The following is a 16,233-nucleotide window of genomic DNA, read 5'->3' on the forward strand; positions in this document are numbered from 1 at the left end:
TAAAGAGAGAGAAAAGAGATTTCATGGATGAATCAGCATTTCCAGCTTCTCTCAAAAACCAGAACTGGCACTGTGCCCACATCTCCTGCAGGAAGCCCCCCAAGACCAGGCCTGCTCTGTCTACTGGGGTGTGGTCCCCATCCCTACTTGCCCACTCTGGGCCCACTTGACTCCTTTGGTGACCTGCCTGAAGCTGTGGCCCTTGTGTGGGCTATAGGGAACTGTAGAGATTCGGAAACAGGGGCTAGCGAAGGCTCTCAGATGGGACCAGGCAGAAGTTGGGGGTTGCCCTTTGCTTAACTCTTCCCTTCCCCCCACACTTTGTATGAGACAGAGTAATTGACTCAGCAGCAATGCAAGGCAGACAGGACCATTGTCCAGAGGATTGGGGCCTGTGCTGTGCCCCCCACAGCACTGCCCAGGAGCCTGGTCTCTCTGCAGTAGGCAAGCTGGAACAGTAGCACCAGATGGTGGGCCTGGCACCATCTTTCTCCTTGGTGCACTGGAATCAACCCTGAGGCAGACCCTGGCACCAAGCTCAGCCCATCCCACGTTCTACTTTCACAGCACAAGCGCCACAGGGGCATCTCTCCCTCCTGCAGGGAGGCCTAGCCGTGCTCTGCCTCTGCCTGTGGGAGGCCACGGGGGCATGAGCAGTTCAGGTGTCAGTGGGCAAGCTGCAGCTTGATGCTATGTTGCTCCCCGTGGTGTTTTTTATTTTACGTTTTTAACTCTTAAAGATTTTAGAAGTCCTCATTTCTGGCATTTCTTGGAAAGTTGGAAGCTGTCTGACACCAGGCCCATGTTCCTGCGTGCACTGGGCTGGAGCTGAGCAGGTGGGCGAGTGTGTGTCCATGTGCTCCTTGTTTTCCATGATGGCAGCCCTGAGGCCAGCAACGGGCTCTCCGTTCACTCTAGCTGCACACCTAGTGGCACCCAGGTTTGTGACCCCTGACTCAGAGGCAGAGCTGGGTGCAGGCCCAGGTGATGGCCCAGGTTGACCGAGAGCCTGTGGTGAGGCTTAGAGACTGGGGCAGCAGGTAGCAGGCAGGCAAGTGGCAGTGACCCTGGAGAGTCAGCCCACACCCTGCTCTTCCACTCCTGGCTAGGCTCCCAGGAGCCAGTCACTTTGCCTCTCTTTATTCCTCACCTCTGAAAATGTCACTTCCCTCATCTTTAAACATTAGGACTGTTACAAGACTTGAGTGTGATAATATAGATAAAAATGTTTGGTGTCGTCCCTGGCTCAGGGGCCTGGCTGCCCTTCATGTCCTGCTTACGTCCGGCTGCCTGACCCACAAGAGCCTTCCGGTGCCCCAGCCTCCCCTCTCCCGCTCCCCTAGGGCCCTGTTTCCCTTCCCTGGGAGCCTTCCTTCTCCTGCTGCTGCCCAGTGTTGCGCCCTTGGGATAATAGAGCACAGGTCCTGCCAGGCCTATTGGGAGCCACGCCTTGGCTGGGTAGTGCTGTCCTTGTGCCATCAAGCATTTTAAAAAACTACCCTAGCCCAGGAAGGGAGGCTCACACCTGTAACCCCAGTACTTTGAGGGGCCAAGGTGGGTGGATCACCTGAGGTTAGGAGTCAGAGACCAGCCTGGCTAACATGGCGAAACCTCTTCTCTACTAAAAATACAAAAATTAGCTGGGCGTGGTGGCAGGCGCCTATGATCCCAGCTACTTGGGAGGCTGAGGCAAGAGAATCACTTGAACCCAGGAGGCGGAGGTTGCAGTGAGCCGAGGTCATGCCTCTGCACTCCAGCCTGGGTGACAGAGAGTCTGTCTCAAAAACAAAAAAAACAGAAAAACTACCCTGAGGCTACTCTGGCTGTCGTCTGAGTCTTAGGACTTTGATTTTTTTCCAAGGCAGATTTTGTGATCATATTAAGAATTTGTGTTTTCGGATCAATGACCTCCTATCCTACTGCACATCTTACTTAATTTGGCAGCTTTATCAGGTTGCCAGTTTCTTCACTAAGAAGCCATTGATATGCCTCAGCACCTCAGCCCTTAAAAGACAGTTTGTCCTTGTTCTGTTCCCAGTGTGTTGGGTTCAGCTTGGCATTGAGTGTGAAAATCAGCCTTGACCTTTGCCATTTCTTAGAAGAAAGCACAGGATGCTTCCACGTCACTCTTCTCCATTGCAAAGTATGTTGCCTAGATAAACATTTTCCTACCTTGAATGTTCAGAGAACCCCCAGATTGGAAATTGACTCTTACATCATTCAGAACTTATGTATTTCAATTTCTGATGAACAATAAAGATCCCTATGTAAAAAAAAAAAGTTTATTCCAAAATCGAAATAGAAAATTAGACTATGAAGAAAGAATAAGAGGAAAAAACCTAGAATTGATTCCAATGCGGAAAGAGTCGCTTCTGAGGATGGCACTGGGTGCAGGAAGAGATTGGATGTTGATTAGTTGCTTCCTGTTTCTGCTTGAACCAAGTGTGAGGCAGAGGCAGAAGGCCCAGGGGCTCAAGGGTACAGTTGGGAAAGGCCTTCGAGGTGGGAAGGGCAAAGGGAGGCTCATCAGGACCTGCAAGGAGGGTACTGCTGGGGGTGTGGGAGCCGTCTCCTCCCGGCTCTCCACAGGTCCCTCCCATTCCCGCTGAAAAGCAACCAACCCTGTCATCGTCATCTCCCCCAAATGCCCCTGTTGAGACTGGATCAGCCCTGGAGGTGAAGGGACAGAACTTTCCCCACAAGCTTGAGTAGCTGCTCCTCTTTGCTTATTTGTGTCTCCCAGAGAACAGTGCACACAGCTGGCTCGAAGTCAAACGTGGAAGTTTCGTTCTTCCACAAACAAGCACTTTAAAAAGGTGTCCTTAGTGAGCACTCTCTGGGCTTCAGTGAAGGTACCCCGGGGGTAGGGGGGTGCCCCTGTCTGCTTTTGTGCATCCAGGCACTGGAGTTATGGGCTCTGTAAGATTGTTCCTGGGTGAGAAGGAATGAACCACCTTCTGCAGGAAAGCGTCGGGATTGGGGGCATTTGTTGGTAAGCTTGTAAACATCTTTCACTGGGTTATGTGAAACCTGTCTGCGTGCCTACCTCTCAGAATGTTAGGGAGGTTCAAGGAGGTGATGGAGGAGATAGTCTGTGTCAGACCTTAAAGACAGTCACATTTCACCGTGCCCTTTGCCCTTGGGTTGGCTGGGGCCAGACCCCTGCTGCCCTGGGGGTATGGTCCAGCCAGATTATACAGTCCCCCGAGAGCCCTCCTTGTGCCAGTCCCTCCGCCCAGCCACTCAGTACCAGCACCTTCATTTTCTGACACTGCATCTCCAATTGCAGATTGCTGGATCTTTCCAATGAAGGGTTTACAAACTGGGAATTCATGACTGTCCACTGTTGGGGAGAAAAGGCTGAAGGGCAGTGGACCTTGGAAATCCAAGACCTGCCATCCCAGGTCCGCAACCCGGAGAAGCAAGGTCAGTGGCTCTTGGGAATCTCATGACAGCTTTTGTATCTCAACCCTCTTATTACCTCTGGGCCTTATTTAACTACGGAGTCTCTGATAATTCTTTGTTTTGTTTTGTAAAGGTAGAATTCCCATAACAGAAAATTCACCATTTTAAATATTTTTAAGTGTACAGTTCAGTGGCTTTTAGTACATTCACAATGTTGTGTAACCATCACCACTAATTCCAGAATGTTTTCATCCCCACAAAAAGAAACCCCACACCCATGAAGCAGCCGCTCCCCATTCCCTCCTCCCCTCCCAGCTCCTGGCGACCTCTAATCCACTTACCACTTCTTTGGATTTGCCTCTCCTGGACATTTCATATAAATGAAATAATATAACACCTGGCCTTTTGTGTCTGGCTTCTTTCACTTAGCATGATGTTTTCAAGGTTTATCCATATTGTAGTATGCATCAGAACTACATCACTTTTATGGCTGAACAATATTCCATTGTACACATTGATCACATTTTGTTTATTCATTCACCTTGTTGCTACCTTTTTGCTGTTACAAATAGTACTGCTATGAGGATTCAGGTACAGGTTTTTATGCGGACCTACGTTTTCGTTTCTTGTGGGTGTATACCTAAGATTGGAATTGTCAGGTCATATGGTAACTCTATGGTGAATGTTTTGAGGAACAGCCAAACTGTCTTCCACATTGACTGTACGCTTCTACATTCCTGCCAGCAATGTATGAGAGGTCCAGCTCCTTCATATTCTCATTAACACTTAATGTTCGCTGTTTTTTCATTATAACTGTTCTGGTAGGTGTGAAGTGGGATCTGTGGTTCATCAGTTGCATGATGGTGCACTTTGATGCACAAAAGTTTCTAATTCTGATGAAATTCAGTTTATTTTTTCTTCTGTTGCTTGTGCTCTTGGTGTCATACTTGAGAAACCATTGCCTAACCCAAGGTCACAGAGATTTACTCCTGTGTTTCCTTTTAGGAGTTTTGTAGCTCTTATGTGCAGGTCTTTGATCCATTTTGAATTATTTTTTGTACATGGTGTGAAGTAGGGGTCCAGACTCATTCTTTTGTACCCCACTTGTTCCAGTATCACTTGTTGAAAAATACATTCTTTACCCTTTGGGTGATCTTGGGACTCCTGTTGCAAATCAACAGACCACAGAAGAGAGGTTCATTTCCGCACTCTCGATTCTGTTCCATTGGTCTATATATCTGTCCTGGAGTCAGTACCATATTGCTTTGGTCACTGTAGCTTTGTAGTAAGTTTTGAAATCAGAGAGTGCGAGTCCTCCAACTTGGTGGTTCTTTCTCAAGATTGTTTTGGCTATTTTGGGTCCCATGTAATTCCATATGAATTTTAAGATAAGCTTGTACATTTCTTTTTTAAAAGGTAGTTGGAATTTTGATAGAGATTGGATCTGTAGATCATTTTGGGGAGTATTTCCACATTAACAGTATTAAGTCTTCCAGTCCATAAACATGGGATATTTTTCTGTTTATTTAGCTCCCTTTAATTTTGTTTAGCAGTGTTTTTTGTAGTGGTCAATATATAAGTCTTTCACCTCCTTGGTGAAAGTTGTTCCTAAGTATTTTATTATTTTTATGCTATTGCAAATGGAATGGTTTTCTTAATTTTGCTTTTGGATTATTTCTCTGGTAATTATTGTACCCTTTTTAATCCCTTTGACTTAATGATCAATCATTTATTTAACCAATCTTTATTAAGAACCAGACTCTGATCTAGGTAATGGGGTTATAACCAGGAAAGAAAACTGGAATAATCAGCACATCTTATTTTTTAGTTACCCACAAAGGTCTATAAACACCTGTCTTTGTTCTCTGGGTTGAATGCATAGTAACGTGTACAGAATATGCTGGAATCTTGCTTTTCTATGGGTGAGTTTCCTCAAGGTTTGCTTTCACTGTTCCGTCATTCCTTGTGCTCTTTTCTATGAAGGTGCAGTCTGCTTCTTGGTCACGCTAGGAGTGCCTGAGGACCTTCCCCTGCCCTGGTTCTTTTCCAGTTCTTCATAAAACACAGGTTTAGGAGAAAAGAAGAGCATTGACTTGCCTTACACAGAAAATTGACTTTAAGTCATCAAGTCATCTACAGGGATCTTCTACCTCCCCGAATTGTATTCTTTCTGGTTTTAAAATGGTAAATAACTATTTTAAAAGAAAGTGTTGACTGGGCAAGGTGGCTCACGCCTGTAATCCCAACATTTTGGGAGGCCGAGGCGGGTGGATCATGAGGTCAGGAGATCGAGACCATCCTGGCTAACACAGTGAAACCCTGTCTCTACTAAAAATACTAACACAAAATTATCCGGACGTGGTGGCAGGTGCCTGTAGTCCTAGCTCTTAGGGAGGCTGAGGCAGGAAAATGGCATGAACCCGGGAAGTGGAGTTTACAGTGAGCTGAGATCGCGCCACTCTACTCCAGCCTGGGCGACAGAGCAAGACTCCGTCTCAAAAAAAAAAAAAAAAAAAAAAAAAGAAAGAAAGAAAGTGTTATAACAAATCCTAAAAATACAACAATGTAAAATTTTAAATGACCTGAAATGTACATATTTTAAAAGTAGAAGCTCCTGAATTCTTACTTTTAAAAGCCTCAAAGTATATTGGCCTAGTATTAAAAGTCAAGGTCGACTCCTCATGCCAGCTGCATCCTCAAGCATTCACTGCTTCATGGGCACAAGGCGGAGTTCTCATGCCGGCCTACATGGCCTGCTTGCCTGGGAGGCTGGTGCTGTATTCAGAAGAGCACGTAGAGGCTGGGGCTACAGCTCTTGTGTCCTCATGGCATAGCCCTGGGAACTGGGCACACCATTTCTCCACTCCAGACCCGTGATCTTTACTCTGTATCATGAGCAGAATACAATGAGCCCTACCCATGTCCTGGGGGAGCTTCAAGGGGACTGTGCCACTGCAGGCAGCCTTTCTCATGCACATCGTGCATTCGTCTCTTTCCCCTTCCTGTTAGGCCAACATGCATGCACTGATGCCTCTCCCCTGAGTCTACATCCCCTCCAGCCACCACCCACTTCTCTGCTCCCCTTTATGGCAAAGCTGGCAGAACAAGCTGCCTACTATGGCCATCACTGGATCACTCCCAGCCAACTCCCATCCACTGCACAAAAAACTGGGGTTTGTCAGGGTCCCCCGCCGTTTCCACACTGCCCAAGCCTATGGTCCCACCTCTGTCCTCCCCAGGTTGTTAAAGCCAGGGTCAATGGTTCTAACAAACTAAGCACCCTCTCTGGGGACCACAGGGTGCAGTGGTTAAGACGGTGGGCTCAGGAGCCCTTCTACCTGGGGGTAGATGCTGGCTCTAACTCTTACAAATACCTGTGACCTTGGCAAGTCACTTAGCCTTTTCTAGACCTTGGTCTTCTTATCTAGAAAATGGAGATAGCACGCAAGTTACTGGGTTGCGGTGGGATGAAATCAGGTAAGCCAGGCTGGGTACTGAGAGCAGGGCCTGACACACAGCGACATTGGCATCTCACCCCCACTGGAAGCGCCCTCTTGCATAGCTGCAGTGATGCCACACCTGGTGGGCCCTCTCTACCTCACAGGCTGCTCCTTGTGCATCTCCTTGGCTGATCCCTCTCGCGCACACCCCTGCACATGCTCCTGGGCCCTCTGCTCTTTGTTCCCATCCAGGGATTTCATCCATCCCTGTGACACTGAGCACCTTGTACCTGCTGGTGGTGCCCAAAGCTGCCTCTCCCTGCCCTCACGCACCCAGACCTGCTCTGCAGCAGCCTCCTGCTTCTGGGCATAGGTCTAACTGGCTCTGAGCTTGTGCACCTTAGACAGCACTCCCAAACTGCCTCTTTCCTGCTTTCCACATTAATGTAAATAGCTTCATCTTGCACTCCATTGCTTGGCCAAATCCCAGGAGTGAACCTTTAATTCTTCTTTGTCTCCTTCACCATCTGCCTCCAGAATATATCTCAGTCTGCCCACTGTCTCATTCCAGTCCCCTATCATCTCTTACCTCCTCATTCCACTGGCCTCCCTGCCTCAACCCCTACTAGCTAGAGCCGCTCTCCACCCAGTGCCCAGTGATCCTTTTAAAATATGATTCAGATAATGATGCACCCCTGCTAACTTTCATGACCTCCCACAGCTCTTAGAGCAAAACCCAAATCTCTTAGCCTGACTTGCACATCCTGCTAGCCCTTTTCCACCATGAATCATTTCCTATGCCTCATCACTGACCTCCCTTCTGTTCCCCTAGCATGCCTGGTCTTACCTCCACAGGGCCTTTGCACATGCTGCTCCCTCCTTGGGGACAGCTGTCCCTAGGGCTTCCTGTGGCTGCAGCTCAGAACTGGCCTCATGAAGAGGTCTTCTCTGAATGCCTGTGGTGGACGTCCTACCCACTCTCCCACCTCATACTTCTACAGAAACATAAAGGCAGAGGATGAGAATGGGGAGGAATAAAAATTTGCTGAGATTTTCATTCTACATTTAGTGGGAGGGGTGATGGATTATGTCTTACTCTTAGCACTGATAGAGACATATAAACTCAAATATCTTCTTATAATAGAGAGATAACTAAGATTTAAAACAAGATGCCAACTTTCCAGATCACTAGAGGGAAATAAGAGTGAAGAGAAATTGATCAATATGCCAAAAAAAAAAGAAAGAAAAAAGAACTATAGGCAAATTTGAATAGGAATACAGAAGTCTTAAATAAAACATTAGGAAGTGGAATTCATCAGTTCATTCAAAGAATAATACTCCCCTCCAAGAACACAGCCTTCACTTGACCGATACTTATTGAGCATTTACCAAGTTCTAAGCACTGGGGGTGCACCGGTGAACAAAACAGATGCTAGGCTTATATTCTAGAAGGCAGAGGAGGCCACGAAACAAGATTACCAGGCAAGAAGATGTTGTCCATTAGATGATGAGAAGCTCTAAGGAGAAAAATGAAGAAGGGAAGGGTGACAAGGGCATTTCAGGGTGTCCCAGGAAGGCCTCAGGGAAGGGACATTTGAGTAAAGCTCGAAGAAGATGAGGGGGTGAGCTCTGCAGACATCTGGGAAAAGGGCATTCCAAGCAAAGGGTTCACACCTGGGTAGGAGTGTGCCTGGTATGTTCCAGGCACAGCAGAGAGGCCCCCGAGGCTGCAGGGGGCAGCAGGAAGAGGGGCAGAATAGGACAGGGCCAAGCATTGAGAGTATGGGGACCAGATTGCACTGGGCTTTGTCAGCCCTCACAGGGCCTTGGTTGGAAGCCAATGAGGGATTTTAGGCAGAGGAGAGAGGTGATCTGAACTTCTGTGTTAATAGGCTAACAGCTGGTCAGAGTAGATGGAAGTGAGGGTGGGAGAGGAACAAAAGCGGGGAAGCCAGTTAGAAGGTCATTGCAATATCAGGTGAAGGTGACTCTGACAGGGCGGCATCAGTGGAGTCTATGAAGCAGTCAGATCCTGAAAGCAGGGTCGAGAGATTTGTAGATGGATCAGATGTGGGCTGTGAGAGGAGAGAGGGGGCATGAATGACTCCAGAGTTTTTGTCCTGTACAGTAGAAGAATGGAGTCCCAGTTTTCTAGATCTGGAACATTGTAGGGGGAGAAGATGCTGGAGAGAAGATCAGGAGCTTGGATTTGGGTGGGTTAAATCAAAGATACTTGCACAAATCCAGGCGAAGATATGTATCTGGAGGTCAGAGGGAAGACTGGGCTAGAAATACACATTAGGTGTATTAAGTATCGTCAGCCTTTCAAGCTGTATGGGCAATGGAAGATCTGTTTATATAACAATGATTAACACTTGGAGCCTATCGCGTATAGGTGCTGAGCAAGCTTTAGGCTTGCAGTGGTGCATAGCACAGAACCACATGCCCTGCACACCTGTGTGCCTGCCACACTGCTTCCTGCCCAGCTAGATGCTACCATATCAGCTCCCTGCTTGCTGCCTGCATGGCACTCAGCAGCTCCGGCCTCGGCCTTAGCACTAATGGGCTTGCCATCTGCAGCCTTCCTTCCTTCCGGTCCTGCTGTGCCCCGAGAGCCTCCTGCTGCATGGTGTATGATAGATACACAATAGGTGTTGGCGGATTAATTAGTCCAGTTGTAACCGTCTGTAACCACCCCATGACCAGATGCTCTGTGTACTACAGAGGACACAGGATTAGTGGATACAAGAATGCTTCCTGGGGATGGCCCCAAATTAAGTCTTGGCACAGGCTGATCTCCACCCCTCAGCATGGGTAGAAACTGGATCTTTGCTTTCAGAAGGTTGAGACGGGTGCAGAATAAACACCTTGTGGCACCTTCCAGCTCTGATCTTCTGTGACCTACTGGAATTTGGGGGGCGGGGACACATTCTCCAGTGTCATCACAGAGAGTGTGCACATTCCTGCGGGGCATCTGGGGTCACTTCATTCCGCGCAAGTTTTCCCCTGTAGAGAGCTGCCACTCCTGAACATGGTCTTTGCCAGAAACAGCAAGTGCAGGCATGCATCCTGCCATGGCTGACGCACGGCAAGCCCTCCCTGCTGTGTGTGGGGAGGACGGGCTTCTTGCTGTCACCCACAGGCTCCGTGCATCCTCCCCAAGCACAGTGGGAGCTAGCCTGGGAGCCTGGATCCCACCAGCATCTCTCCGCGGTGGAAATCCACGTGGCCCTCGCATGGGACACTGCAGTTGCAACTGAGTCTCCCCCACCTGCCCTGCTCACTTCATTCCAGGGCAAGCCTCTGAGCGTGTTGTTCAGCATGGCGGCCGGATCCTTCCAGGGTGAGGGAAAGGAGTGATGGAGTGAGACCAAAAGGGGTCAGAGGGGCTCAAACAAAGACCAAGCGGCCCTCTCCAGGTTGGTGTACGGGCCCAGTGCTTATGAGGTTGATCCAGGATAAGCCCTCTTCAGCCTCCAAATGAATGGTGCCTCTTCTGGCTGTTCCTGAAATGTCAAAATGGGAAGGTCTGCATATCCTAACAGACATGTCTCAGATGCATTTTGCAGAGGTTCTGCCATGTGTCAGATGCTATGCCAGTGCTCAGGGGCACAGAGAGGCCCCAAGACACAGTCCCTGCCCCTGAGGAGCCCACAGGCTGGTTGGGAACATTTTGGATTTCAGGAACCAATAGTACCGTGCACAAGGGCCCAAGGGCCACCAGTGACCCGGAAGAGTGCCCGAAGTTCAGCGGAGCAAACAGGGATTTCCGGCTGAAAGAAACAAGGAAGGGCTTGTGAAGAAGGGTCTGCCTGAGGCCAAATTCTCAGGAGTTCCCCAGTGCCACTTTGTTTTTTTATCTTAGTAGCACAGAAAATACAGGCCATTAGGAGATGGAGACCGCCCCAAGGGTACTGCTGTCCTTTTCGTTTTGTAGAGTGAAGTGCCAGGCAGTGCCCACATATGACCTGCCTCACTCCGCCTACCCCCAGGGGTGAGACTTCTCAGTGCTGACCTTGCTTCCCAGGCCCTGGGAGGGACCACAGAGGGGCTCAGCTGCGACCAGCCAGGCTTCCCCACCCAATCCGCAGGGCGAGTACGGGGATGTCAGGCCGAGACATAGTCCTCAGTGATGACCTGTCCTAACTCCCCTCCCTCCAAGGGCAGATTTGGGCCTTTGCATGAGTGCAGAGCAGAGGTGGGAGCTTCCTGGCCAGGCCAACATGAGGAAAGGGCCAGCTGCCTCTGGGAGGGTGCTCTGGTGCCCACAGAGGGCGTGAGTGTGGATAGGGGTCTTCAGTGGACAGGGCATTGAGGTGTGGAAGAGAGTCTGAGAACATCTGTATGAACCACCAGAGAGCCAGGAAGCACCCGCTAGGAGGAAGGGTGAAAGGATGCAGTAAGAACAGAGAACCATGTCTACCCATAGCTCACCAAGGCACTGGTTATGCTGTGCCCATAGACCTGGGTCCCAACATAGGCATTGTTCACAGTAAGACCAACCCCCAGAGCATGCCTGCGAGGCCACGCCAGGTGGGCAGGGCAGCCGCTGGAAGGGGCTTCTCATCAGTGCATGGGTGGAGAGGGGAGCCCGGCCCTGTCTACACACTATGACGCTATTGTGTACACAGGGAGGCAGGACCGGCACCAGCGCTGAATGCTCAGGTCAACCTGTTAGTGCCTGTTGGGGACCTCAGCCTGGGAAGGTGACAGGGGTGACCTCGGTTGCCCTCTAGCTCCAGGATTCAGAGCTCTAGAGGCCAGGAAAATGCAGGGCTGGTCAGCATCAGTGGAGTCAGCTGCCTGTCGGCCTCGTCAATGCCGAGGTATGAATTGATCCCAAGTGGGCGCTATCTTCCACTCCCTGGTTGTCTGGTGAGGGTGGCCTGTGAGTGCACAGTCACCACCAGCCTCAGTGCCAGGCACAGTGCAGCACACACACAGGCATAGACCAGAAAAGCAGGCAGTCCTCACTTCTCTACAAGCATTCCAAGAACCTGTGCTTGGGGCAGGGTGCTTCGTTTCTGTGGTGTTCATTTCAATCTCCTTCAAATCTCTGCAAGTTAATTGCTTTAAAAAAAAAGTGAAAAGAAAAAAAAAAAAACTGCTCCAATGGTGTGCTGTGTAAAAGTGCTTTAAAATCTATGCTAAGACCCAGGGTTTATGAAGTAATTAAGTGATCTGGCTGATATGCTAACTCGAATAATACTCACCTCCTGTCAGATTGAACGTGGCTTATGTAATTAGTTTTAAAACCATTTTTAAAAGTTGAGTAGCGGATTAGTCATCCATTTTCCTCTTCAGTTCCTAGGCCAAGGATCTGGGTCCTCCCAGGATCACTCTCTTCCAGGAGGCAATTTAGGAATGGAATCAAGTGCAAATCCTGCTTTGCAGTCCTACAGCGTTTGCAGGTATTAACAGCTCGCCATGCCTTCCTGCATCCAGCACACCTTTCTTTCTTTCTTTCTTTATTATTTATTTATGTATTTATTTATTTATTTTGAGACAATCTCACTCTGTTGCCCAGGCTGGAGTGCAGTGGTGCAATCTCGGCTCACTGCAATCTCTGCCTCCCAGGTTTAAGTGATTCTTCTGCCTCACCCTCCTGAGTAGCTGGGATTACAGGCATCTGCCACCATACCTGGCTAAATTTGTTTGTTTGTTTGTTTGTTTAGTAGAGACAGGGTTTTGCCATGTTGGCCAGGCTGGTCTTGAACTCCTGACCTCAGGTGACCTGCCCATCTCGGCCTCCCAAAGTGCTGCGATTACAGGGGTGAGCCACCGTGCCCAGCCCAGCACACCTTTATTGAACTCTACTTAGCTCCAGATTTGGGAACACTAGGACCTTGCCCATGCAGTGCACAGTGTGAGTGTGGAAGAGGGGGCAGCTTCCACTGTGGGTGAGCTCGCCTCTCCAGCCATTACATAGAGAGCCTGCAAGGCTGAGAGACAGGGAGCTGGCGACAGTGCAGGCAGAGCAAGGGTGATAGCCTGTCCTGCAGCACATCTTTTGGAGAAGTTTGGCTGCATTTTAGAGAGTTGCCATCCGAAATACCCAAGATTTTAAGTTTGGACCCAGAATGCAGAAAGTGTCCACTCTCTGTGAAACGTGTATGCTTCATTCTCCCACGTCAGACATCGGACAGGTCTGGGGTTGGATCCTCCTGCCTCCACTTTTCCTGTCTCTCTGGCCTCTGCACTGGGTCTCCTCTCCTGTAAGACAGGGTTGAGCAGAAGTGAGACCCAGACCAAGTAACTGAAGAGAGGAGCCTCCCCAGCCCACCCTTCTTACTCAGAGCCTACATTGGTGGTTGCACCTGAACCACAAGGCAGAGCCTGTGCACCTGCCAAGGTCAGGCCAGCCTCCCCACTCAGGGCCACATCCTGCTCAGCACCCTCAGGCACAGGAAGGTCCCTGCACCTCTTCATGACCTGGGGATCCCATGGGCACGCCTGATGCATGTGAAGTGCTCTGCAGGAATCGACCTGGGCTTCGTCAGCCCTAAGGGGCATCTGCATGGTGTGTCTCCTGTTCATGGAGCACACACTTACCTTCTCTGCACACCTGCCCATGCCAGGTCTGCTGGGTAAGCATGGGGGTGAGGGGCGCTTCCTTGTTCTTCACCTCTTCCACCCCAAGAGCCCAGCTCAGTGCCCTGCAGGCAGGTCGACCAGGGATATGACACTCTGTACAGGGCCCAAACTTTACTGACTTGGCCTGGCCCTTGCTTTGTAACCAAGAGCATATCTAAGGTGCTGGGACACCTCCCACGGTCTTCCCCTGCCAGGGAGAATTGTGAGGCATCAGTGTCTAAATGCAAAAAATGATCAAGCTTGCTCTCCAATCTTCTCTCTATAATTGACACCATGTATCTCATTTCATGGTTCCAAAGGGTTTTACATACTTGGTATTCACACAGTAATAAATTGTCTGAGACAATTGATGGCACTTTTAAAAATCCTGTGTCACTCTTGAACTCTGAGAATTCACTTTCTCCCTGATTAAAATTTCTTTCTTCTCTAATCTTTCATCTGTTTCCAAAAGAGCAGCAACCCACATGTGCTGTGTTTCTCCAGATTATTTCAACAGCATTATTTCCAGATTCCCACCAATCTAGGAAAGAAGTCCAATTTATCAAAAGAAAAAGAGAGGAATAGGATGATGATTAGCACCTACGTGTTCTCCAACAGGCACTGGGTGCTATTTTATCTCATTGTTACAAATCAGTATAGAATCAGGGGTCTTAGAGTTAGATGATAATAAGGAATTAAAGTTTCGGGAACAGTTAATTTTGCTAGTGATGCACATCATGGAATTTACAAGTGAAGATATTACCACAATGCCTAAGGTTTGTGCTTTAAACAATTCCAGAGGGTGGGGGGTGGGGAGTGGGAGAGTAGGGAGGGGGTGGAGGAAACAAGATTGAGAAAGGGTTGGAGATTCTTAGGACTGTGTGATGGGGCATGGGGACTCATTGTGCTGTTTTCTCCATTTTACGTTTATTTGAGAATCGCCATGATGCAAAGTGTTTTTAAAAGCACAGGTATGGGAAACATTTCTTCCGAAGAGGTCAGAATGCAAGACTATCTAAGAGATTTAGATGGCACAATTAAATATAACAATGTAAAGATTTCACTGCTTTACAGCAAATACACTTTAGTTCTTCACTTGTGAGGAGTAAATGCTCAGTGTGCCGTGGGACACGTAGTTTCTTTTATGTTTGACTGCAGGTGCTCTAGACAGTTCCTGGACGTGTGTATGGGAGTGTGTGCTTGGGTGTATATATGTGTGTATGTGTGGGGGAGAGCACTGTGTATAAGTATGTATGTGTGTATGTGGGTTTGTATATATATGTGTGTTCATGTGCATGTCTATGTGGATATGTATGTGTGTATATGTGGGCATGAGGTATATGTGTATATGTGTGCATGTATCTGTGTGTGTGTGCACGTGGATATGTGGGTGTATGTATGTGTGTGGTGCGTATTTGCTTGTGCTTGTCTTTCAAGACCCAATGTGGCACAAGGTTGAGCTCTAGAGCCGCCTGCCTCTCAGATCCATCTTCCACCACTGGTCATTGCAGACCTGGGCAGGCCATTTCCATACTCTGAGCCTCCAACCCATCCTCTGCCCAGGGACGGCAGGAGGATTAAACGAAACAGCACCCGAGAAGTGCTGAGCCTTGCCAGGATGAACGTGATTCTCTTTTTGTGAATGTTTAGATTCTTCTTTTGTGGAAGAGGAAGCTGAGTCCAAGCTCCTCCACCCAGAGCCTGACTGAGCTCACCTGCCTGGAAGGGACAGAACCTGGAGTCAGGGCCGTCTTCTAAGCTCAGGGCCACCCTCACTTCAACCCAACCTGGTGAGGTCTCCAGGCCCCCCCAAGGCAGTGCAGTCAGCCCGTAGTTGATCTGATCTCTTTAGCCCTGTGGCCGGTGGTTTTCGTGTGTCTGGCTTTAAGATATTTCTGGTTGGATTTTTTTGTTTAAAGTGTTGTGATTGGAAAATAGAAAGTAAATGAAATGTTGAAAGCTGGGAGCCTCTGCTGGGTGCCAGCCAGGGTCAGGGGTGTTGAGGGATGTTGCCCCTGAGAGGCCGCCTCACGTGGCTGAAATCCAAGAGAGCAACAGGGCTTCTGAGAACTTGCTTTAACCAGCCCACAAGAACGGGGGTCCCCATCCCACCTACTGGTCCATGGTCCAGGGCCTGTTAGGAACTGGACTGCACAGCAGGAGGTGAGCGGCCAGCAAGCGCTTCATGTGTATTTATGGCTGCTCCCTGTCAGTCCCATTACTGTCTGAACTCTACCTCCTGTCAGGTCGGCAGAGGCACCTAGATTCTCACAGGAGTGCAAACCCCATTGTGAACTGCACATGCGAGGGACCTAGGTTGGGCATGCTCCTTATGAGAATCTAACATCTGATGATCTGTCACTGTCTCCCATCACCCCCAGATGGGACCATCTAGTTGCAGGGAAACAAGCTCAGAGCTCCCACTGATTCTGTATTATGATGACTTGTATAGTTATTTCCTTATGTATTACAATGTAATAATAATAGAAGTAAAGTGCACAATGATCGCCATGTGCTCGAATCACCCCGAAACCATCCCCACTGCTCCCCACCGGATCCCCAACTGCGGAAACATTGTCTTCCAATAAACTGATTCCTTGTGCCAAAAAGGTTGGGAACATGCAATAGGTACTTGGAATAGATGCTTATTGATTTTTAAGGGTTTTTCCTATAGACTGTATTCCTGAATGGGAGGATTCAGTATCATTGAGATATCTCTTCTTCACAAAGAAGGGATAGCCATCACTTTAACACAATCCCCATCAACATCACAATAAAATCAAGGGAATGCAAGGAAAACCTATTCTGAAAGAAT

General features: G+C 48.8%; 1 protein-coding gene across 3 annotated transcripts in view; it reads left to right on the top strand.

The window, feature by feature from the left end:
• PCSK6 (proprotein convertase subtilisin/kexin type 6) overlaps positions 1 to 16,233 on the top strand; it is a 192,332-nt gene that overhangs the window by 119,603 nt on the left and 56,496 nt on the right. For all 3 annotated transcript variants that reach the window (XM_007990588.3, XM_007990589.3, XM_073012963.1), the window contains exon 13: positions 3,290 to 3,426. In XM_007990588.3, coding sequence (XP_007988779.1) covers positions 3,290 to 3,426 — 137 coding nt within the window. The remainder of the gene's footprint in view (positions 1 to 3,289; positions 3,427 to 16,233) is intronic.

The sequence above is a fragment of the Chlorocebus sabaeus genome, chromosome 29 (assembly GCF_047675955.1).
Source record: "Chlorocebus sabaeus isolate Y175 chromosome 29, mChlSab1.0.hap1, whole genome shotgun sequence".
Taxonomy (NCBI): domain Eukaryota; kingdom Metazoa; phylum Chordata; class Mammalia; order Primates; family Cercopithecidae; genus Chlorocebus; species Chlorocebus sabaeus.